General features: G+C 43.5%; 1 protein-coding gene across 21 annotated transcripts in view; it reads right to left on the bottom strand.

The window, feature by feature from the left end:
- Synrg (synergin, gamma) overlaps positions 1-23,563 on the bottom strand; it is an 81,600-nt gene that overhangs the window by 34,204 nt on the left and 23,833 nt on the right. For 14 of the 21 annotated variants that reach the window (XM_087574680.1, XM_087574682.1, XM_087574681.1 and 11 more), the window contains 8 exons: positions 23,019-23,252; positions 22,060-22,137; positions 19,947-20,143; positions 18,840-19,088; positions 14,923-15,056; positions 7,327-7,439; positions 7,030-7,092; positions 1,175-2,107 (listed from right to left, as the gene is read on the bottom strand). In XM_087574680.1, the coding sequence (XP_087430806.1) occupies positions 1,175-2,107; positions 7,030-7,092; positions 7,327-7,439; positions 14,923-15,056; positions 18,840-19,088; positions 19,947-20,143; positions 22,060-22,137; positions 23,019-23,252 (2,001 nt within the window). The remainder of the gene's footprint in view (positions 1-1,174; positions 2,108-7,029; positions 7,093-7,326; positions 7,440-14,922; positions 15,057-18,839; positions 19,089-19,946; positions 20,144-22,059; positions 22,138-23,018; positions 23,253-23,563) is intronic. The other 7 variants (XM_087574692.1, XM_087574694.1, XM_087574693.1 and 4 more) reach the window with 1 other exon arrangement.

The raw sequence follows: 23,563 nt of genomic DNA, 5'->3' as shown, positions 1-23,563 counted from the left end.
AAAAAAGGAGAAACTACCAGTGAAGGGCATCAGGAGCTAAGCCAGCCTGCTGCACCAGGAAAGCCCTCGACGAGCAGCAGGCAGAACGCAGACCATTGCTAACTGCTTCCCATTGAAACCCAGCAAAAGAAACCACCAATTTCAGTAACAAAGGGCGCCCATTTGCCAGTTTGAAATCTGCGGACTCTACCGCACTTCACAATGTCTGCTGAGCCTGTAAACTTACAGTGTCTTACCTGTCCCTCTCAGGTAAAGAAACCAACCCTGCATGTGCACACTACATTTTCTATAATAATACAGTAATACTGAGATAGTTCTCATTATTAAAGGCCACAAAATAGGTTTATCTTTCTATATACATATCAAAAAACAAAACTAAATAGAAACTAGGACACTTGGGAATCTAGTTCTTGCAATAGGAAGTTGGACCAGAGAATAAACTGCTACATGTAAAGCCACACAGGGTTTAAAGAGGGCTCCCTAGAAAGAGGTTCCCACACACCTTATCAGAAGTTAGTAGCTACCCTAGCCTAGCATCTACAGGGTTATACAATTTAATACTCGCATTAACACTGCAAAACAGTAACACTGGAAACAGGTCTGCTCCTCCCCGCCAGGCCCTGACCCACGGAGCATCCCTAAGTGACCTTGTCCCTCTTCTCAGGGAAGCTGGCAAACTGCAGTACAAGTGGGGCAGTTCGTTCACTCTCTGGGCCTGGTCAGAGTCCGTTTCTATAAACCAAATAAACACTGTCTTAGCAACCCTAATATACCAAAGAGGAGACAAAAGGAGAGGGTGGGCACTGCCGATCCCTCTCACAGGAATGAAGAAACACTGCGGACACTGCCAGAGTCTTTACAAAACGTCTGGCTATGTTCGGTTCATTGAGCAGTGGGTACGTATGGGCCTCTGACACCAAGTAAGTATTGGCATCAAAATAAAAATATTTTGGCTATCTAATCTGAGCTTCAGAGCAGCCAGAGTTCCCATGGATTAAGGTTTCCATAACATCATGGTTAACACTGCTTCAAGCAGACAGACAACTGCAGGCTAGCTCTTCCTAGAGATCTGAGGAGGTAATGGACAGAGCCTTGGTCTGTCAATCAGACAATACCCAGAGTCATCTCTGATATCTATATGACCATCACCAGAGCAATCTCACCAATTCCTCACCTGCGGCAGGAGGATGTTGGCCACTAACTGTTGGTAAATCCAAAGAGCTATCAGACATGACATGCTTAAGATCTCCTCCTACATCAGCCAACTTCATGTCAAACTGAACAGAAAGCGCATCTTCAGAGTCCTCCTTGCCAACACTGCTGCCACCGATGGAGGGGAGGTCTAAAGACTTCACCGAGGCGGAGTCTTCTTTGGCATGTCTGAAAGCCACTGCTTTCTCTCCCAGGGATTTGTCTGAGCTCGTGGATGAGAATTTACTGGAGTGGAAGTCAGCAAAGTCACCGTCACTCTTTGTGGAAGGAGTGTTCTCTTTGAACTCCTCGATGGCCAGTCCAGCTCCCTCTAGGGAAAGCTGTTTGAAGACGTCGTACTTGGATGACGAAACAGGTGGGTTGTGTGCACCCTCCACAGTGCTGGTGGACAAGGCGCCGGGGCTCCCTTCTTCTCTGAGGGCTTCATACTTGTCATCTGCTTTTGGCTCAGAGGGGATGGAGCTGTTACCGAAAGCCATGAAATCTGCAAAGTCGTCCTGCTCCCCAACAGACGCAGGGTTCGAATATTCCCCAAAGAGGTTGAACTCTCCAAAATCATCTGCCAAACTGGACGCTTTAGTGGATGCCAGTGATGCTGGGGCTGCTGCAGAACCCGCCGGCTGAGGTCTTGAGGAAACTGACTTTGAGGTGCTAAATGCAGCTGAAAAGGGCACTGGTTTCTCCCCACTGCAATCCACTGAGGAGAACATATCTAGGTCTGCTAAGTTCAGAGGAGTTTTCACCTGTGTCTGTGTCTGCTGTGCAGCTCCTGAGGCAAAGGCCGATGGAAAAGAGTCTTTTGTTGGTGGCTCTAGGGGTGACACACTATCAGCAGTCTTGAAGTCAGTGAAGCCGTCATCGGTTCCTGTGGATCTGAACTCCGCAAAGCTCTCTCCTGGAAGAGAGAAGTGCGGTGCAGTGAGGATGCAGGACAGAAGAGCACATTGCACATGGCGCATTGAATTGGGGTGCAATTTTGTACGCCTACCCTTGGCTTCATAGTGACCATTGCCCACACTTATCAGACCACTTGTTTCTCCATAAAAGCCAGTGCTGAGGAGACAGGCAAGCACTTCACAAGATCTTCCTCTGGCCAGAACCGAACCAAAAACTGGAGGCTCCAGAGAGGCACACTGACAGCAGCCCATTAAAGAGGAAACATCATATAGTTTTAAATAAGATCAAAGGTATCAATGAAGTACTGAGAAGAATCCTGCATCTGGTATTCAGAGTGTTCAACTCTGGACAACTAAGCACTGTAAAAATATGTAGAAGCTGTCTGTTGTGGCACACACCTTCCCAGGACTTGAGAAGCTGAGGCAAAAGATTACAAGTTGAGGCCAACTTGGGCTATTTAAAAACACCAGGTCTCAGACATACCAATCAACTAACCAGTCAACCACTGAACTAACCACCAATAACAATAAATAAAGCAACCCCGTTAGCAGATGCTAACAGTGTAGCTCAATGCTCAGAGGCAGAGCCATGCATGATACAGCCATGGCCTAGGTTCAGGGCTAAGCACACACAGGAACACAAAGTATTAGACAGGATTCAATGTGGTCTTGCTCAAGTACTTGCTGACATTAATTTCACTGTATTTTTGTAACAATCTTTGAAAAAATAACTACTTATTTGAAAAGCAAGTTAAGTGTCCACATGAGGTCAGAGGAGCTCTGGGAGTTGACTCTCTCTCTTTTCCTTTGTTTTAAATCTGAGATCTGAGGACTGAATTCAGGCCATTGAGTTCCTGCAACAAGCATTTTTATCCTATATGCCATTTTTTTCCCCAGCCCCTGAGAACTTGGTCTTTAAACTTTGGAACCATGATTCCTTATACAATTTCTATTCTTCACTAATTTCTAATCTTATCATCACAATTACATTGTCAGAATGCAGATAACCTCAGTTTTCTTACAGTGTCTGAAGGCCTACAGTGAAACCCACTAGGATAAGCCATTTAATGAAAGTCAGCAATGTACCAAACATGAGTACTGATATACCATCCAACATCATTTAATATCTAAAAACATGATTGTCAATTCTAGAGATTAAAAAATTAAAAACCTGAATTTTTTTTCCTATTCCATCTCTACATTTTTTGTTTTTGTTTTGTTTTTGTTTTGTTTTGTGATTTTTTTGAGACAGGGTTTCTCCGTGTAGCCATAGCTATCCTGGAACTCACTCTGTAGACCAGACTGGCCTTGAACTCAGAACTCCGAAATCCAGCTGACTCTGCCTCCCAAGTGCTGGGATTAAAGGTATGCCCCACCGTCACATGGCTTTTTTTTTAATTTCTCCAAAGAGACAGTTTTGTAGTTCTGGTTGGCCTAGAATTCACTAGATATACCACGTTGGCCTTGAACTTGTAGCAATCTCCTGCCTCGACCTCCTGAGTATTATAGGCATGTACTCACTACCACATCTAGCTTCTCATTCATTTTTTAAAACATTGTGTTTCCTAAATAATGAAACATAGATGCACATGAACCATAAAATATACTTAACGCCAAACCCTAAAACCAGTTTCTAAAATTACCACCAAGGAAGAGATGGGCTTTAAACCTACCAGACTTCATGCATGATCTGTAATTTACCAAAGAGAAAAGCACTGGAAACAATGTAATTTTGCTTTTTAATTTGATGCTGAATTTATTTAATAGCAAAAGTCATCAACACAAATCCTTTCATGGTATTGAGAAAAATGAGAAAGAGGAGTAGCCTTCAAGTTTCTTAAAATTTTTGTATTCAAAACATAGCATAAGTCAATTTCACAAACTGACAGGAAATACCAATGTGAAAACTACCTTAGGATTTTACCGATGCATCGATGACATTTTTGCTATTTCTACAAATAAAAAGATAATTAATAGTAAACTTTTTTTTTGGTCAGTTTTGGTTTTCTTGAGGAAAGGTCTTACATGGTAGCCCAGGCTGACCTTGAATTCATGGTAATTCTCCTACCTCAGCCTCATAAGCACTCTAATTAGAGGCAAGGGCTACTAATTTTGATGGATTGCTTTGAAATATCTGTGAAATTGACAGGTTTTGATTTTTAAACACAAATCACACAGCAAACTAAACTTACTGGTGGTGAATTGTAAATTTTTCCATCAGAACTGTAAACTGGGTGAAAGGTTTGAGGGAAATGAGAGAGGAAAGGGTTCACAACTCAACGGCAAAGAGAATGGCGTCAGCAGGGAAACTAGCGGGAGTGAGCGCTGCCCCACGGGAAGCTTGTTAGTCAGCTGTGGGTTCTTCAAGTTCCTCCTTTGACTTTTGTAACTCTTTAGCCCCTGAGAAAATTTTAAGGGAGTATTTAGCTAAAGCTCCAATAAGAAGTGTCCTTTCCTTATACAGAACACTGTTCAGAACTTACATACAGCTCTGGCTTAACCTGTGAGGAGACATTAAGCTGCCACCCAGCACACTGCAGGACACTCACTTCTGAATGTGGCCCTGCAGAGGCTCCACGTCACAGCACACTCCCATCCCCCTAAGTTTTGGCTCAGATTTGTTATGTAGCCAAGAATGACCTCGTATTCCTTGTCCTCCTGTCTCTACTTTCCAAGTGCTGGAGGAAAGGTCTGTACCATAAATGGCCCACCTCAAGGAAAGTTTTCAAAAAAGAATAAAACAGTTTCTTCTAAATTGAACAAAGTTAGTAACTCAGAGGGCTTTAAACCAAGTGATTTGGAGAGAAACAAAGGCAAGCAAATAAAAAAGACAATGACCCAGACTTGGGCTCAGGATGAGGAAGCAGGACTACGGGGCTGCTGACACTTGGGACACCACCACCTTTCCCTATTGTCTCTAATGAAACAGCCCAGCAGTTAAGAGCACCAACTGTTCTTTCAGGCAATCTGGGTTCAGTTCCCAGCACTCACATGGGTGTTCACAACTGCCTGTAAGTCCAGTTCCTAGAGATTCGGTGCCCTCTTCTGGCCTCTGTGGGCACCAGGCTTGAATGTGGTAAGCACATATACCTTCAGGCAAACCCACTTATACACATAAAATTTTAAATGTTTATGTCTTGATCATTGACACCATATCGCACAAAGAATCCTGACATTAAACCAGGCTCTACTTGAAACTTACCTAAGATGATATGAGGTCAAGATTCCTCTGAAGTTCACATTTGAGTGTCTAGTGTCTAATACAAGTATGGAGGGAAAAGTAGCTTTTACATCCTAAGGACTTGGATGAAACACAAGGAAATAATGCTGGAACCTAAGATCTATGAGAGACTGAATTCAAAGAGGTGATGGCCCTTCCTGAGGACAAATGCTTGTGCAATGGAATGTCTATGACATCCCCTTCACTCACAGATAGTATTTCCCACCCAAGTAAACATATAGAAGTCAGCTTTGATCACTTAGTGCATGAGGCAGAATGTGGCTGTGTTCTCAGGAGGCATCCTCATTAGAGCAGACACATCCTGCAATATGCAGAGTTAGGGTTTAGGCTACAACCTATGAATTACTCAAACTACATGCTACATGTAACTACACATACTAACTTCTATCTCACACAGACACACACAGATACACACAGACACACACAGACACACAGACACACACAGACACACACACAGATACACACAGACACACATAGACACACACAGACACACACAGATACACACATAGACACTCAGACACAGACACACACAGATACACACAGACACACATACAGACACACACAGACACACACAGAGACACACACACACACACACACACACACACACACACACACACACACACACACAGAGCCAATTTTGAAAATCCTGAACAATGGTAACTTGAGTCAAACCCAGCACAGTACAGGAACTGATCTCTCCTTCTTCCTGAATAGGTGAACTAATGTCTGACTCATTTGTTCATTCATTCATTCAATTAACGGATTAATTTATCAGTGCTGGGGATGAAACCTAGGAGCCTGCCCACTATTCTAAGTATTCACTCTACACTGAGCCACACATCTCCCCTCTGAAGCTTTGGAATGCCACTTGGTAAAATGCTAATTAGGCCAAGTCTCTCTTGTCTCCATGTTTTCATTTTATACAAACACAATGTTTCCATTTTCTTAATGATCTTCAGTTCTTGAAGAATAATAAGTGTTTCCTAGTGACTGACAGTTCTCACTAGGTTGGCCTGAAACTAGCTGTAACCCAGAACCTTGTGGAAACCATTCTGCCTATGCCGCAATGGCAGGTGGGTGCTATAATATCAGGGTTGCCAGTTTCTAAAAGCAACATATATAGAGGGGCTGGAGAGATGGCTCAGTGGTTAAAAGAACTGACTGTTCTTCCAGAGGTCCTGAGTTCAAGTCCCAGAAACCACATAGTGGCTTACAATATCTATAATGGGATTTGGTGCCCTCTTCTGGTATGTCTGAAGACAGCTACTGTGTACTCATAAACATTATAAAAAAAGCATTATTAAAACAAACAAAACATATATCCAATTAAAAAACAAATGTTTATGGATGTCACTAAAAACAAAAAAATTCTTTTTTTAAAGATTTATTATATATAAGTACACTGTAGCTGTCTTCATACACACCAGAAGAGGTCATCAGATCTCATTACAGATGGTTGAGGGCCACCAAGTGGTTGCTGGGATTGGAACTCAGGACCTCTAGAAGAGCAGTCAGTGCTCTTAACTGGTGAGCCATCTCTCCAGCTCACAAAAAAAAAAAAAAAAAAAAAAAATTCTTAAAGGGTCGAGGGAGGTAGCTCAGTGGTAAAATGCTCATTTAATGTGTACGAGGCACTGTTTCCCCTAACTTGGCATAGGGGGAAAAGGAATGCAAACTTACCTAAAGGCTTACTGTCTGCTGTTGGCTCGAGTTCCCTGAAAGCACTGTATTTATCACCGGACTCTGTGACAGAGAGAGAGAGAGAGAGAGAGAGAGAGAGAGAGAGAGAGAGAGAGAGACTCATTACAGTGAGGAACCCAGAGGTCACAGGCAGAGAAGCACGTTCACCGGGCTGCACAAACATATTTAACATGTGCAGCGGCATCTGACACATTCAATAAAAAATGAATTTAAAGATTTATACAACTTAATTAAAAGTTATGGCCACAGATTTATCAACTGACAAACTGCCTTTACCTCCAAATGAAGCAGGGTTTTCAGAGGGCTTCTCAGCAGAAATCCCTTTAAACACTGCATATTTGTCTGTGGAGGCTTTAGTTCCAGGAAGTGGGATCAAGAGTGAGGGAGCACTGCAAGGAAGGGGAGACCTGTGTTAATGCTCAGACTGCTGAACCGTCCCTCACCACCACCACATGGGGCTTAGAGAAGCTAGACATCTTGATTCGATGCCCTTCCTGTCTTTTTTCCCTCCCTCCCCCCTCCCTCCCTCCCTCCCTCCATCCCTCCCCCCTCCCTCCCTCCCCCCTCCCTCCCTCCCTCCCTCCCTCCCTTCCTTCCTAAAAATTTTACTTATGTATGTCAGACATAGTGGCTCATACCTTTAATTCTAGCACTCAGGAGGCAGAGGCGGGTGGACCTCTGTGAGTTCAAGGCCAGTCTGGTCTAGTGAGTACCAAGACACCAGAGAGATATAATAAGACCCAGTCTCAAACAAAGACAGACAGACAAACAGACAGACAAACTGTGCATGTCTGTGGTTATGCCACATGTATTTAGGTATACCCAGAGGCCAGAAGAGGGCACTGGATTCCCGGGAGCTGGAGTTATGTTATGAGCTGGGGCCTGGGAATGGAACTTGTCCTGGTGTTAGCTGTATTCATTCTGTGGGGCAGACAGACTGCCTGGAAATATCACAGACGGAAATATAGAGCAAGTTAAAGAAAACAACAAACTCCAAAATGCTTTACTGAAGCAGGCTGGCATTTGGGGGATGGGAGGAAGCATCTTATAAGACCCCACTTCTCCTGCTTTCTTATACTTTCCCCCAGATGCTTGTGGCTGGGCAGGCCTTCCTTTCTCCTCATCAGGCTATGTTCTCTTCTTACCTTTCCTCACTATGGAAGAATAACAAGTGCTCTTAAATGTAACCATTGAGTCTTCTCCCTAGTCTTTCCTACCAGTAAACAAAACAAGACAGCTGGTGTGAGCAATCAGTGGATAAAGGTTCTATGCTAGGATCTACATACGGAAAGAGAGAACGACCCAAGGTGCTTCTCTGACCTTCACATGCATCCCATGGCACACAAGCACCTGCCTCCACCTCACCAAGACAATGTAACGGTTTTTAAAGAGACAGTGTGCCGTGCATCCTTCATGTAGCTGAGGAAGACACTGAACTTCTGACCCTCCTGCCTCTACCTCTTGAATGCTGGGGCTACAGTGTATGCTGAGAATTGAACAAGGGTTTCCTGTACAATAGAGCATGAAGATTGCTAACCAGGCTGCGTCCACAGCCCTTTGGCTCAAAAGTTAAAAACTATATACAAATTCCAAAAACGACTAAAAATAACGTCCTTTCTCTTAAGAATAAACATTAACTCTCAGTAACATTTTTTTTTTTGACTGAGGAGGGGTGACATGTACACTGATGGTCTGATCACTGGGTTAAATCATAAAGGCACTGAAAATAGACCATTAAAGAACAACTTCCTGGGGGCTGGAGAGATAGCTCTGCAGCTCAGAGCACTGACTGCTCTTCCAGAGGTCCTGAGTTCAATTCCCTGCAACTGCATGGTGGCTCACAGCCATCTGTAACTGGAGCTGTGCCCTTTTCTGGTGTGTCTGAAGACAGCAATAGTATATTCATACACATTTAATAAATAAATAAATCTTTAAAAAAAACCCTCCGGAGGTTTTAATTTAGCAGTGAGATTCCAAAAACGTGTATCTAATATTTAAAGATAAATTACAACCACCAAATGTAAGACTTCTTTAAAATGGGCTCAGGCTGTAGAAATGAGACAGTTAAGATAAAAGACTATTTGTAAAATGTTCTTCAAGCCAAGATGTGCGTTCTGCTTTGGATCACTGTGTGGAAGAGTGGACATCCGATAAGAGAAGGCACACTTTATACAGGATCACACTAGCGGTCCCAGAGAGCTGTCTTTGTAGCACAACAACAATCACTTCAAAGTTAGATGAAGATAGTTTTATCTGTGGACATTTTTGTCTGGATGGAAGAACAGTGTAATGAGTAGCTTCAGCGTAGGCAATTCTTGGAAGACTTGAGCATACTGTAGAAGCTTTCCTTTTTTCCTCTTATCAGAGCCAGGCAGTTCCCTGAAGAACAACCTTTACATATGAATGGCTGCATTTCACCACCAGCCAGTGCCATTCAGTACCACAGCACCAGATAGAAAAATGGATTTCTATTGAGGTCTCTGCCCTGCAGCAAACCCTTTCCACAGTCATTTAAATCTTCTTATCAGTGGCCCACAACCAAGGTAGAGTCCAGGCTGTCCCACCCGAATGGTAATTGGGTCCACTGTGTTTCAAGGCTTAAAGGCAGGCATCGAATATTAAAATCTCACATCAGTGCCACACAGCTGCTGCTATCTGATCTTGACAAATGTAATAACTTATCATCTATACATGTAGGCGGATGCTTTTATAGTTCCATAAATAATTAAACTATAGTTCATTGACCAGAATGTTACATAGGAATACAGGTAATTGGTGTTTAAGGACAAAAAGCCCAGGAAGCTGGATGACCTGCCTGCTTTTTGTAACCCTCCAATTTTAGCTAAGGTCTTTTAAAAGCTCAGCAGCAAAATCTTTCTGCTAAATGTAACATTTAATTGAATGTAATTAATTTTAAAATTATATTCACAGAATTGGACAAAGAGAAACTCTGCAGGGTAATGAAACGGTTGATGGAAGCTAAGAGAATCCAGTTCCCGTCCAGAAAGTTGACACACACCAATTAAACATACACCACAAATCAGGGCTTCATTGCAGCCCTTCTCAGGAGCTATTATTTTTTAAAAGAAGGCTGTAATCACCAGAGTGTTTATGCCAGTTATGTAGAGCAGTCATTATCTGCTTTATACATGAAAACAGTCATTTCTGCTCTTTAAGGGAAGTTCTCAAGTGAGAGGGACACACTGTTTTGAAATGTAAGAATCTGCATTTTATTGAAAGGCAAAACTGGGAACCTGGTCATCAAAGAACACATTTGTTTTCTCCAGAGAATCTACAGCCACATAGCTGTGGCAGGTGTTAAAAATAAGAAACTGCCTTTCCAAATGAAGAGTCTGGACAAGGTAAACCTTACTCTAGATCCAGGGGATGTGCCCAAAGAGCACAGAGACAGAAGTGCACCTGGTCTTTACTCTGTGCTGACAGGAATCTCCACCCCAGTGAGGGCTCTGACCTCACTGTCTTACCTGATTGGCTGGTTTGTACAGAGTTGGTGCCAGCAAAGAAGGGAAGGATGGGGAGAAGGTCACTGCTCCAGGCCTTCACATTCCTGGAGCAGAGCAGTGGACTTTTTTGGGGGGGATGGGGGAGAGGGTGGGATTAAAACATTTACATTAAAGTCTAGAAGGGGTGTGTGTGTGTGTGTGTGTGTGTGTCTGTCTGTCTGTCTGTCTGTCTGTCTGTCTGTATTAGAATCCTTGTCCCAAACACATTTTATAGTATGTGTCAGAAAAGACTATTTGGTATTTCTTATACAGATAGGTTTTTTTTTCCCCCACTCTGATAAATATTAAGGTTTATAAAGAAATTCTACAATGTGGTGGTGGTACAGTGTTTAATCCCAGTACTCGGGAGGCAGAGGCAGGCAGATCTATCTCTATGAGTCTGAGGCCACCCTGGTCTATATAGCTTTAGGATGGCCTGAGGTATGTAATATGGAGACCCTGTTTAGACAAACAAACCATAGAAAACAAAACCAAAGAAATGCTCAGTTCTCAGCAAACAAACAAACAAACAAACAGCCCCATGGCCCTGGTGCTACAGCCCTGTGTCAGAGCCCCATCTGTGTGACGAGCTCTCCTAGTCGCCCGCACCTGAGTACTCTCTGAGCACAAAACTGGACGTTGGTACTTTCATGCCTGGAATGTTTTCTCTTCCCATGTGTCAAAAAATACAGCATTCCACGGTGTCACTCAAGACCCTCTGGGCTCACAGCAGGGAAAGCCCTTCCTGAAGCCATTTATTATTCTGAGGATGCTTTACAGATGTGACCACAGATCACAAGGCTTCCCATGACAGGGGCTGCTCTAACTGCTATGGTTTTCTCACCAACCAACAGTGCTCCTCTCAGCCATGGCCACACCACTGTGTAAAGCTTTTCCAGTCAGGTTAAACACAGCAATTACAGAAAGTAATCTGCCTCTCAGAACGAAAGCAACTTCCTATTCTAGATTCTTGCCCCTCCCACTCTGCCAGTAATGGTGGCTGCAGGGGTGGTTATGGATCTCTTAACATTCTTTTCCACACTGCTCACCCATTTCCTAATAACAGGCCTCAAAAGGGAAATTTCAGTCATCTTACCCCTCTCCTTTCTTCCTAAAAAAGGCCTGTGCTGTGGTAGGCATTTGGTCCCTTGTCTGTCTTTCCTTCTCCAATCCAGTCTACTCCTAAACCTTTATTTGTTCTGTCACTTTTTTGACAAATAATGCCAGTTTTCTGCCTGAAGACATTGACCAAGGTGCATTCTCTAGGCTTAGTTATTATGACTCTGCAGTCTGCTTTTAAAATAAATTCATAATATGGACTATAGATAACCACAGTCCAAATAACTCACATGCAGATGTGTGAGCCTCTCTAGTATGATGTGTGTGGTAATTGTACGTAACCCACTCATCACCCCCCCCAACACACACCTGAAACCAATCACCTGCGTTAGCTATAGTATCTAACACTGAAAAGGCTTGCCCACAGTCATGTGCACCCTTGTTTAGATATAAAGACACCAATCTTTGGGCATGTTCAGTAGATACACACTTTTTTTCTGAATATTTTCCAATTTAGCTGAGTCTGAGGATTCAACAGACACACAATTCAGACCAAGTCATGAGAGCTTTAAGGGATAACGTAAGCACCCAGGGTAAACTGAGTGTCTATGGAACAGCAACTGTGGACTTCGGTCTGTATTTCTAGTGCTTCGCCCCAGCAGCTGGCAAACAGTAGCTGCTAAGAAAACACGTGCTGAAGGCCTCTGTGAGCATGAGCGCAGCCTTTTAGACAGGAGGAACATATTTTCATTCAAGGGAAACATGGAGGCAGTGAAATGAGAGCTGTAAAAGGTACGTGCACAGCTGTGTGCAATGAAGACGATGTGCAGCAAATGCTGACAGCAGCCAGCATGGTGGTCCTTAGCACTTGGGGGAGAGGCAAGAGGAGAGCTGTAGTTCAAGGCTAGCCTGGTTTACCCAGCAAGTTCCAGGCACACCAGGACTGTATAACAAAAACCCCTTCTCAAACAAATCAAACACGAGCAGGAGATATTACTCATGTACTAAGAGCACTTCCCAATTTTCCAGAGGACACAACTCCAGTTCCCAGCTCCCAGGTCAGGCAGCTTACAACTGCCTGTGACCTGATACCCTCTTCTGCCTCATTGAGCACCTTCATGCATGTGATACACGTTCACACATACAGACAGACAGATACAGACAGGCACGTGCACACACCACCCCCCCACTTTAGAAAACAAGCAAAACAGCCAACCAATACAATAAACAAAGAAAAGCCTAAAATTAAAAAATAAAAATCTGTCAAAAGTCCACACATCTCAGGTCTGGCTACCATTTTAAAACTTTTACCTATGAATTTTAACTCTATCAACTAAAACACCTTTCCCCCTACTCACTTGAGAGACTGTTTATAGTCCACAGATTATCATCCAACAGTTATGTATGAGCTAAGCAACACTGGGGTGAAACTGGAGAAATACAGACCATCCATCACAATTAGGATACAATTAGTAGTAGAAAAGAGGGGATGGTAACTCACTTCACATGCATGGGCTGCTGGAGGAGTTAGAAAAACCCCGATATTTAGCTGATTTTTTTGAAATAACTTTTGAATTAGCTCTAGAGAGACCAACCAGGAATGGTGAGAAGCAAATGTCTCTGGAGGGCTGGACTGTGGACTACATGAAAATGGTGGGTGGTGTGAGAGCACGATGCACAAGGCTTCTACAGCAGGCAGAGCCGACCAGAGGCAGGACACATGCCTTCCGCTTGGTGACTGGGTGTGGTGATATCATGCACCAACCAAGAAGGATTAGTAATGGTGATGTAACACATATTTGCTCTCAGTAGGAAATTAACCTAATTCTGTGCAGTAACTCTGACATGTCTTGCCTGACTCATGTGGATAGGATGTGTAAGTTTTGTCTGAAGAGGTCTGGGTGGACATGTGATGCAGTGTTTTGTCCTGGATGTGTGATGGATGTGCTGGCATTTCAGTACTAGACACCATATGAGGCTTATACATGTTTGGCATACGTTTCTGCTGCCTCACACTGTAACCCAGATGGACTCCTTAACTCATGGCATATCTCCAGCCTCGGCTTGCTAAGTGTAAGGATTACAGGTGTGTGCCACCATGTCTAGCTGTGTAGAATATATTCTTTATATTCTTATCCTCAGAATAATCTCTGTTTCTGGCCTGAAAAATCCTCTCTCCTGCCTATCTTTAGTATAGTGTGATGTGGGAGCTTCGGCTGGGTAAAATGGAAGCAACGGTACCAACTACACAAACAGGAACACAGGAGAAACACAGTATGTGTTCTGTCTGACAGAAACAACTTTCAAAATAAACCAAACGCATTCCTATTGTGTACTCAGTCTGCTCTTCCAATCTGTGGAGGAAGATCCAAACAGAGAGAAGCGGGTAGGCGGGGAGGGTGAGGTGCCGATGATGGCTAGCTGAGCCAATGACTATCACTAAGCAGAACTTCTCAACCTCTAGGGTGTGACACCTTTGTGTGTGGGGGGGGGTTATTAAACGACTCTTTCTCGGGGATCAGAAAACACGGACCTTTACATTATGATTCATAACCGTAGCAAAATTAGCCATGAAGTAGCAACAGAAATAACTTTATGGCTTGGGGTCAGCACAGCATGAGGAACTGTATTAAAGGGTGGCAGTGTTAGGAAGGGTGAGAAGCACTGCTCTAGAGAAAAACCTAAGTGAAATAAATGTTTGTGGATCTCTGCGCAGACAAACAGAAATCTGGAGGTCAGAAGCCACTGGGAAAAAAGACACATGAATAATTAAAATCCAAGGCCCCGAATTACAATTTTCTGGAAAATCAGGAGTATGTCATACTACTGTAAAACACAAAATCACATGTTCCTGCTTCAACCTTTTTTCAACAGCTGAAGACTAGATCTAATAAAAGAACAGGAAGCCATTGTGGTTCAGGCTGTCACAAGTCAGGTTTGTTGTTTTTCCTTTGTCTCTCTTTTTCTTTTTAGAGAGGGTTTCTCTGTGGAGCCCTGGCTGTCCTGAAACTCACTATGTAGAGTAGGCTGGCCTAGAACTCACAGAGATCCATTTGGATCTGCCTCCCTTGAAGGGGTGCCCCACCACACCCAGCCCCACAAAGCAGGCGTGCACTGGGAGGAAGGGGAGGAGCCACAGAGCACAGACGCAGAGGGTAACAGTCTGAATGCAGAGGACAGTCCAGGGGACAGGAGAGGACTAGGTACCTAACTGCTCATTGGACAGGACATTTGTTGTTTTCAGGCTTCTACCGTGGATGCCTTCCCCTAAAGATAAGATGTAATTCAAATATGTTCAACTCTGTCCTACCTGTTTCCATGCTGGGAATTACTGGTTTTTGAGGACGCAGGCACCTCTTGGAAGTCAGTGAAAGAATCATCGATGGATCCTGACTTCGAAGCATCTTGAAAATCCTGGAAGTCATCTTCTTCTGTCTTTCCCACCTAGATGTACAAAGTGTTAAGAGTCAGGCTACTGGGGTTGGGGATTTAGCTCAGTGGTAGAGCACTTGCCTAGCAAGCGCAAGGCCCTGGGTTCGGTCCCCAGCTCCGAAAAAAAGAAAAGAAAAGAAAAGAAAAAAAGAAAAAAAAAAAAAGAAAGAGTCAGGCTACTACCACTTCGGGGAAACACTGTGACCAAAGCAACTTGGGGAGGGAAGGGTTTATTTGCCTTCCAAATCACTGAAGAAAGTCAGGACAGGAACCTGGAGGCAGGAGCTGATGCAGAGGCCATGGAAGGGTGCAGTTTACTGGCTTGCTCCTCATGGCTTGCTCAGTCTGCTTTCTTACAGAACCTGGGACCACCAGCCCAGGGATGGCACCACCCACCCCATAACCAGATCTTATGGAGGGATTTTCTCAATTGAACTTCCCTCGTTCAGGTAACTCTAGCTTGTGTCAAGTTGACATAAAACTGGCCAGCATAACTAACACACAAACACATCACTGTTAAGTCATAACCTTTCCTTTCTTGTTCTTCCCCAAGGAAAAAAAAGCCCCACAGTCTTTTAAAAATTCAGTCTTTTAAAAACAGCCATTTCTTTTAAAATCCAAAGCCTCTTAACTGTAGGCTCCTGTAAAAAAAAATAAAAATACTTTCTTATTGAGGTTCACACAGCCACAATCTGAACCACGCAAAACCAAACTTCCACAATGTGAATAACTCAGTGCCCAATTATCTGGGACTCCCTCTGAGGGGCGTGGTTCCCTTCCTCTGAGGGGCGTGGTTCCCTTCCTCTGAGGGGCGTGGTTCCCTTCCTCTGAGGGGCGTGGTTCCCTTCCCTGGCGCAGCCCTCTGCAGGACACACAGCTTGCTCCACGCCTCTGCTGCCGCTGCTCTCGGTGGTCATCCCACAGTACTGGTATCTGCAGTCCCTAGCTGCACTGGCCTGCACTTTCACCAACAGCCCCTCCTGGGCTCTCTTCAGGGACTCCTGTCCTGCCACACAGTGCCAGGCCTCAGCTGTTTTCCACAAACCTTTCCCGCCTTCAAAACCAGCACCACCTGGGTGACTTGTATATTACAGGATTCAGATGTCAGCACAAGGTACAACTTTAGCCATGCCTGGAACACAGCTTCTGTGTGCTAACTCTCTGGAAACACTTCCCAGAAGACTTCGCCTCAATGATGCTGGTCTCCTCTCAACCACAGCTCATTCTTCAGCCCCAGCTGACCTGTAGCCACTGTTCTAGCAAAGCTCGGTTTTACTCTAGTGGTTCTGGTCTCTTGCTAATCACAGCTGATTCTTCAGCCCCAGCCGACCAGAACCATAAACTGCTCACACAAAAGGCCCAGTAGAGTCTTTGCTTCCCTCTGAAACTTCACACGCCAGGCCTCCGTCGTCTGCACTACGCTCATCATTCTCATCTCCCAAGCTTCTGCATCATCGTTCATTTAGCTCTCAACACTCAATGGCTTTTCTGGCCCAAAGTTTCCACGTCCTTCTACAATCCTCCCCCAAAACATGATGAGGTCGGTCACCGCAATGCTCTGCTGTACTCCAGTACCAACTTGTCTTAGGCTTACTAGTGCTATGATGAAACACTGGACTAAGTCATTTGGAGAGGAGAGGGTTTATTGGGCCTACACTTCCACATCTGTTTATCACAGAAGGAAGACAGGACAAGAACTCAAGTTTAGGGCAGGAATGTGAAGGCAGGGGCTGATGCAGAGGCCACAGAGAAGTGCTGCTTACTGGCTTGCTCAGCCTGCTTTCTTATAGAATCCAGGACCACCAGCCCAGGGACAGCACCACCCACAATCACTAATTTAAAATATGCCCTACAGCTGGATCTTATGGAAGCATCTTCTCGATTGAGGCCTTTCAGGCAACTCCACCCCGTCAAAGGATATTTACACAGGGAAAACGAGATTGCCAAAGTAAATAACTCCTCTCCACACATCAACCTCAGAGACTATCATTCAATTGCTCAATTTAATTCCAACTGCCTAATTTCATAATCACGTGTGTGTTAGTGTATGCACACAGGGTCTGGTGCATATCAGACACATCCTAGAGCCCTACCACTGCTCACATACAGCTCCAGGCAAGAACGCAGCTGAGATACAACAACAGAGATGCCTGAGGCAAGAACCTGTCTCAAATTTTAAAGTGTTCTCTGGCACAAATGTAATGAAAGGACTGGCTTGAATAGCTAACCTAACATTTTTAAAGTATCTGGACTCTATTTGTCTGGTTGCTGACAGCAGTGTATGTGAACAGTCATGGCATGAGCCCCCATAACCAGTCCTACAGACACACGAAGCTTGTGAACAGTCAATGCATTCATAACCAGTTGTACACACACATGGAGCGAACACTGGCTTCCAGGTCACCACTCAGAGCAGCAGACTGCTCATGGACCATTTGCTTTATGGAACAAGCTCATGTTGCACTGCCCTGCACTTTAGGAATGTGACTGTGTGACAGCTCATCCTGCCATGCCCTGCTGACTTCCTAACCCTGCTAACTCAGCTGCCATCTCTGAGGTGCAGGTTTTCAAATAATTGTGCCAATGAACCTACAGGATTAGTCATTTTTTCTTATATGACATCATATATCTGTACATTAAAAATATTGGTTTGCTAATCCGAGAAGTGAATTTTTTGAGACAGGATATACCATGTAGCCCTGGCCGGCTTGGAACTCTATGTAAACCAGGCTGACCTCAAACTCGGAGATCTGCTTCTGACTTCCACCTGCTGAAATCAAGGTATGGACTACCTACCATGTCTGGTCTTAAATCTGTGTGTGTGCATGTACATGTGTGGTACATACGTGTGTGTGTGTGTGTGCGCATGTACATGTGTGGTACATACACGTGTGTGTGCATGTAAGTGTGTGGTACATACACGTGTGTGTGCATGTACGTGTGTGGTACATACATGTGTGTGCACGTACATGTGTGGTACATACGTGTGTGTGCATGTACGTGTTTGGTACATACATGTGTGTGCATGTACGTGTGTGGTGCATACATGTGTGTGCATGTACGTGTGTGGCACATACATGTGTGTGCATGTAAGTGTGTGGTACATACATGTGTGTGTGCATGTAAGTGTGTGGTACATACATGTGTGTGTGCATGTAAGTGTGTAGTATATACATGTGTGTGCATGTAAGTGTGTAGTATATACGTGTGTGTGCGCATGTAAGTGTGTAGTATATACATGTGTGTGTGCATGTATGTGTGTGGTACATACATGTGTGTGCATTTAAGTGTGTGGTACATACATGTGTGTGCATGTACGTGTGTGGTACATACATGTGCATATATGCATGCATGTGTGTGGTACATACGTGTGCGTGTGTGCATGTATGTGTGTGGTATATGCGTGTGTGTGTGCATGTATGTGTGTGGTATATGCGTGTGTGTCTGTGTGTGTGTGTGTGTAAAAGGACAGAGATTGACACTACGTATCTTCCTCAACTGCTTAGTTCTTAACAAACATTTTGTGTATTTAAAGAATAACTGAAAACAAAAACAAACAATTTTATATTATATTAATACTTAAAAATTATCTTATTTTTTGAAGAGGTGGGGTTACATGTAGATCTTGAGTAGAGTATCCTAGGTGAGAGCTCACAGATGAATCACACCTGTCTCCACATTGTTTAATTTCCATATCAAGTGCCTGCTATAATCCAGCAGACTGAATCTCTGAAGGAAAGCTCCCCACATGTACTTTCTGGAATGATCTGGCACACACAAAGCTTCTCCACTTACCTGGTTTGAGGGGTAGGCTGGCATGAAGCCACTGGAAGTTGGCGCTGCAGCTCCACCCACTGGTCCAACAAGGTTAATGCCCATGATGGGCTGTCCAAGGCTGAGGGGTATGGAGCCTGCGGGGCCAGAGGTCATCGCTGTTGGCTGGCTCACTGGGGTAGGCAGAGTCATAGGAAAGCCGCTTAAGGTAGGAATGGGAGCCGCAGGGAACTGGTTCAAAGTATCAGGGCTCATGGCAGGAACACCTCTCTATAGGGAACACCAGGAAAATGGAAACATTTTAAGCCAGCTGCAGACCATACTCAAAATCTGTGCAAGAGAGAGCTACAGGAAGCTTTTCTGTTGTCTCTCTTTCTTTGTCTGCTAGCAGGAGAACAGTATCGAGGACAATGCAGCAGGATCCTCTAGTGTTCTAACTATTAAAAATGTAATTATGCAAGGCCATCCTTTCATGCAGCAAATGTGGGCCTATTTTATCCATCCACTGTCTCCTCATTTAAAACACCCAACGCTAATACTTAGACATGGTCAGCACACATCAACTGTGACATTTTTTTGTCTGATAAGTTTGACTAATTTGCTAAAATCAAAGAACCTAAACTAATTTCAAAATATAAGAAAACTTGTTACCAACCTAAGTATACTTTAAGGAATTCTAAGTATGGGCAAAAATTGATTTCATCCATTATTTTCACTTTCTATTGCAGTGAAAAGACACCATGCCCACAGCAACTCTTTTTCTTTTCCTTTAAGATTTAGTATGTCTACAGAGCTCCGCCTGCATGTATGCCTGAAGGCCAGAAGAGGACCTGCACATGGTTGTGAGCCACCACATGGTTGCTGGGAACTGAACTCAGGACCTCTGGAAGAGCAGACGGTGCTCTTAACCGCTGAACCATCTCTCCAGCCCCTTATTTTCACTTTCAAACAAAGGGATAACTTGCTAGGATGTGCATTATATGGATTATATATTTTTGGAAAACTGTATCACAAAGCATCTAAATTTTAATGTACAGGGAAATCTACAAGGCTAGGGTGAAAAAGGACTCACACTCTTTCAGTCTATAGAAACAACACACTTGTTCTGACATCCGACACATAGTCTACCTGTGTTACTGCTACCATGGCGAGAACGGTGTAAAGCTCCTCCTTAGTGAGCTTGCCAGGCGTAGTTCGATTAGCTAAGGCCCATATCTGTCCAAGAGTTTCCCTGGGAAGTCCAGATGACATCAGAATGGGATAAAGTTTAGCAGTGTCTATTCCGGTTGGAGTCATTGTGGTTTCTAAAATTTTCTTATAAGCATCTATTGAAAGAAAAAAAAATCAAATGACAAATGCAAAGCACTGTAGCTGGTTAACTTCTGCTGCCACCACTGGTATAAAAAAATAATCTGAGGTCGAACTGCTTAAATATGTCTGGCATCTGGCTCGGTGTGGGAAGAGGTACCCGCTGCCAAATCTGATGACCTGAGTTCAATCCCTGGAACCCTCTGACCTCCACAAACATGACTGGGAAAGGCTGCATGCATGTGTATGGAGAAGAAGGAAGGAGAAAAGACAAACTGGCGGAAAACGGATAAAACAAAAAAATATACTAAGATCTAGTTTCTGTAGGGTTTAAAGAGAAGAAAGGGAAGAGATTCAAAATGGGCAGACTGGGTTCCACATGGTTTGATAGAATATCTAGCCTTTGAATCGTGGTTGTATGATTAAAATACAAAACAGACATTTACCAATTTCTCCCAGAAAGAAATTCTTCTGTAGAGATCTTGCATCAACATTTATTCAAGTGTAAAACAACTTCTGTCTGTACCCAGCTCAGCACTGACGAGCTAATGGACATAACCTCCAGTCTGCAAGGCGCTGAACAGCAAACCAAGCAGCTATGATTTACTGACCTCAGCATCTGCTGCTGAGAGAACTATTATTTCCGTGTTTATTGATCGTGGCTTAAAACACACTATCATCTTGTATCTACTGACAACTACCACGCAATACCAGACAATTTTAGTAATTTCTTCAACTCAACAATAGTAATACACATTAAAAAACAAAACCAAACAAAACCAAATACCACTTTCCAATGTAGAAAATGATGATACCCAATCTTTCATTTTATATAGTTTCATAGGACAATCAGAAAAAAGAATATTAAAAAATATAACTCTTAAGAATGCACAAAATATTAAACATACTAGTGTGATTCTTTTTTTAAAAAACATCTATTTGTACATATGATTACATGGTAGCTGTCTTCAGACACACCAGAAGGTGGCATTGATCCCATTACAGATGGTTGTGAGCCACCCTGTGGTTGCTGGGACTTGAACTCAGGACCTCTGAAGAGCAGTCAGTGCTCTGAACCGCTGAGCCATCTCTCCAGCCTAACTAGTGTGATTCTTTAACAAGATATTTTAAAAATTGTATGTTGTGTTGTGTCTGCATGTCAATCTGTGTACTACCTATGTGTCTAATGCCCGGAGAGGCCTGAAGTGGGTAGTTATAAGTCATAATGTGGATTCTGGGACTTGAACCTTGGTCCTCTGGAAAACCAGATGTGCTCTTAACCACTGAGCCATCCCTTTAGCCCCAGTACTGTGATTCTTGATAGGTTATTAGTAGCCTTTGAAATAAGTATCTCATAATATCATCATTTAAAATACAGTAACTCTAATGGCCTGGTCTTCTTTGCCCCATGAGAAATCTTGTCACTCCCAATAAAGCAGTCTTTTTTCTTTGCCTTTCTTTCTTTCCTTTCTTTCTTTCTTTCTTTCTTTCTTTCTTTCTTTCTTTCTTTCTTCCTTCCTTCCTTCCTTCCTTCCTTCCTTCCTTTCTCTCTCTCTCTTTCTTTCTCTCTTTCTTTCTTTCTCTTCCTTCCCTCCCTCCCCCCTCCTTCCCCTCCTCCTCTTCCTCCTCCTCTGCTTTCCTCCTCCTCCTTCTGAGACAAAGTCTTACTGCAGCCCTGGCTGTCCTGGAGCTCAGAGAGCCACTGTGTTTGTCTACTAAGTGCTGGGATTAAAGCTGTGCATAACCACCCCAGCCCATAAAATAGTCTTAAACATGAGGTTTACTTAGTATTCTATACTCTTGTAGAAAAGAATATAAGTAATGATTCTTTTGCATATTTTATAACCACCACTGTAAATATTTAGAAATGCCCCTATAACATTTAAAGTAAAATATCCCGAAGGGAATGCTGGGCAAAGCAGTTTTACTTTACCTGGAACCAAACTCTCATTGTAAATCCAAGGAGGCATTCTGGGCTGAACAGGATCCTGAGAGGGAAACACGCCCACACCTACAAGGTAAGGATGGTTAATATACACATAGTCTGGAGAAAAGTCACCACTTTTTACACAGAGGAACACTGGCTGGAGACACTAGAAGAAAGTCACCAATATACTGAAAGTACTTGGTTTCCCATCAAGTCTTGTTGAGTAACTAAGTACTAAAGTGTAAAGAAAGAATACAAGGCACCAAACCAGTAACCTGGGCGCAGGAGGCTTGCACACCTAGTGTGTGTGTGACAAGTTAAGAGGAGACCACAACAGGCCATGGCTCAAAATGACACTAGTAAAACATCCTCCTGGGGTTTGTCTCCAGGGTTGCCCACACCCTGATTCATCTTTGCAGTTAAAATTTGGATTCAGCTTTTGTGTTTTGGGAATGGGACAGGGCCATGCAGGTACCAAGCTCATGTTCCACTGCAGGCTGAAGACCTGTTTGTCTCCGTTGTGCTGGAGGCCCATGCCCAGAGCCTTGAGTGTATGAACCTGGATCTTATAGGCAGCAATGCAAACAATTTAGTTCAGAGGGAGAAGCTACATTTTCATTGGTGACTTTTCCAGTTATAGCTGAATCTTTTAACCTTTTTGGAAAACCAGAAAGTATGAGGGGAATCAAAAGGGAGCTGTTGTAAAAACGAGAGGAAATTTTAGGTCAGAAGTGATTCTGATTAAGAAACAGGGTTACCAAAATCATTTGAACAGGAGTAATACAGTGTATTCAAAGAATCCAGAGCAAAATCTTAGAGGTTAATTGGAGAAAAGATTGCATAAATATTTAAGCAAAATTTTAATTAGCACATTCAAGCAGCATCCATTTTAAGATTAATGCTTAAGTGTTAGCGTCCGAGCGGCATTGGTTAAACAAAGTGTGCTGAATGTCCCAGAAGCTCACCACTCTCTTCCTTTGACAGGTTTTGATCTGAAGTCTTTTCTGCGACTGCAGTGGTGGGACCACTCACACATCCATCTACAGCACCCCCGTTATGGGCCATTAAACCGGGAGAGTTCTTACTGGAACCTGGGACTACGGCTCTGTGCCCAGCTTCAGGAGAGCTTAATTTAATGTGTTCCTGCCCAGATGCACTTATATCACAAGATACTAGGAGCTTCTCTTCCAAGGAAGGGCCTAAACAAACAGCATGAAGGATTATTTGTATATTACTGCAAATACCAATCTTTTCTTCACCCTCTCCCACACCTGTATTCTCAGGAGAAAGCCTCCCCACAGAGCATGAATTTTGTAATAATTCAACTGTTACCCATTTGTGTAGGGTTTGAGAGACTTCAGAGGTTTTGGAGAGCTTAAAATAATTTCCTAACTCTAGTTCTCAAGGATCCTATGCCACAGGAAGCAGACTATTATAGAGAGGAATGCTGCTGTGGGAAGGTGGCAAGCTACCAGACACAGATACTCTCCTAGCTTATGGGAGCTCCCTG

The sequence above is a fragment of the Rattus norvegicus genome, chromosome 10 (assembly GCF_021556685.1).
Source record: "Rattus norvegicus strain SHRSP/BbbUtx chromosome 10, alternate assembly SHRSP_T2T, whole genome shotgun sequence".
In the NCBI taxonomy this organism is placed as follows: domain Eukaryota; kingdom Metazoa; phylum Chordata; class Mammalia; order Rodentia; family Muridae; genus Rattus; species Rattus norvegicus.
This window is presented reverse-complemented; position numbering and strand designations above follow the sequence as displayed.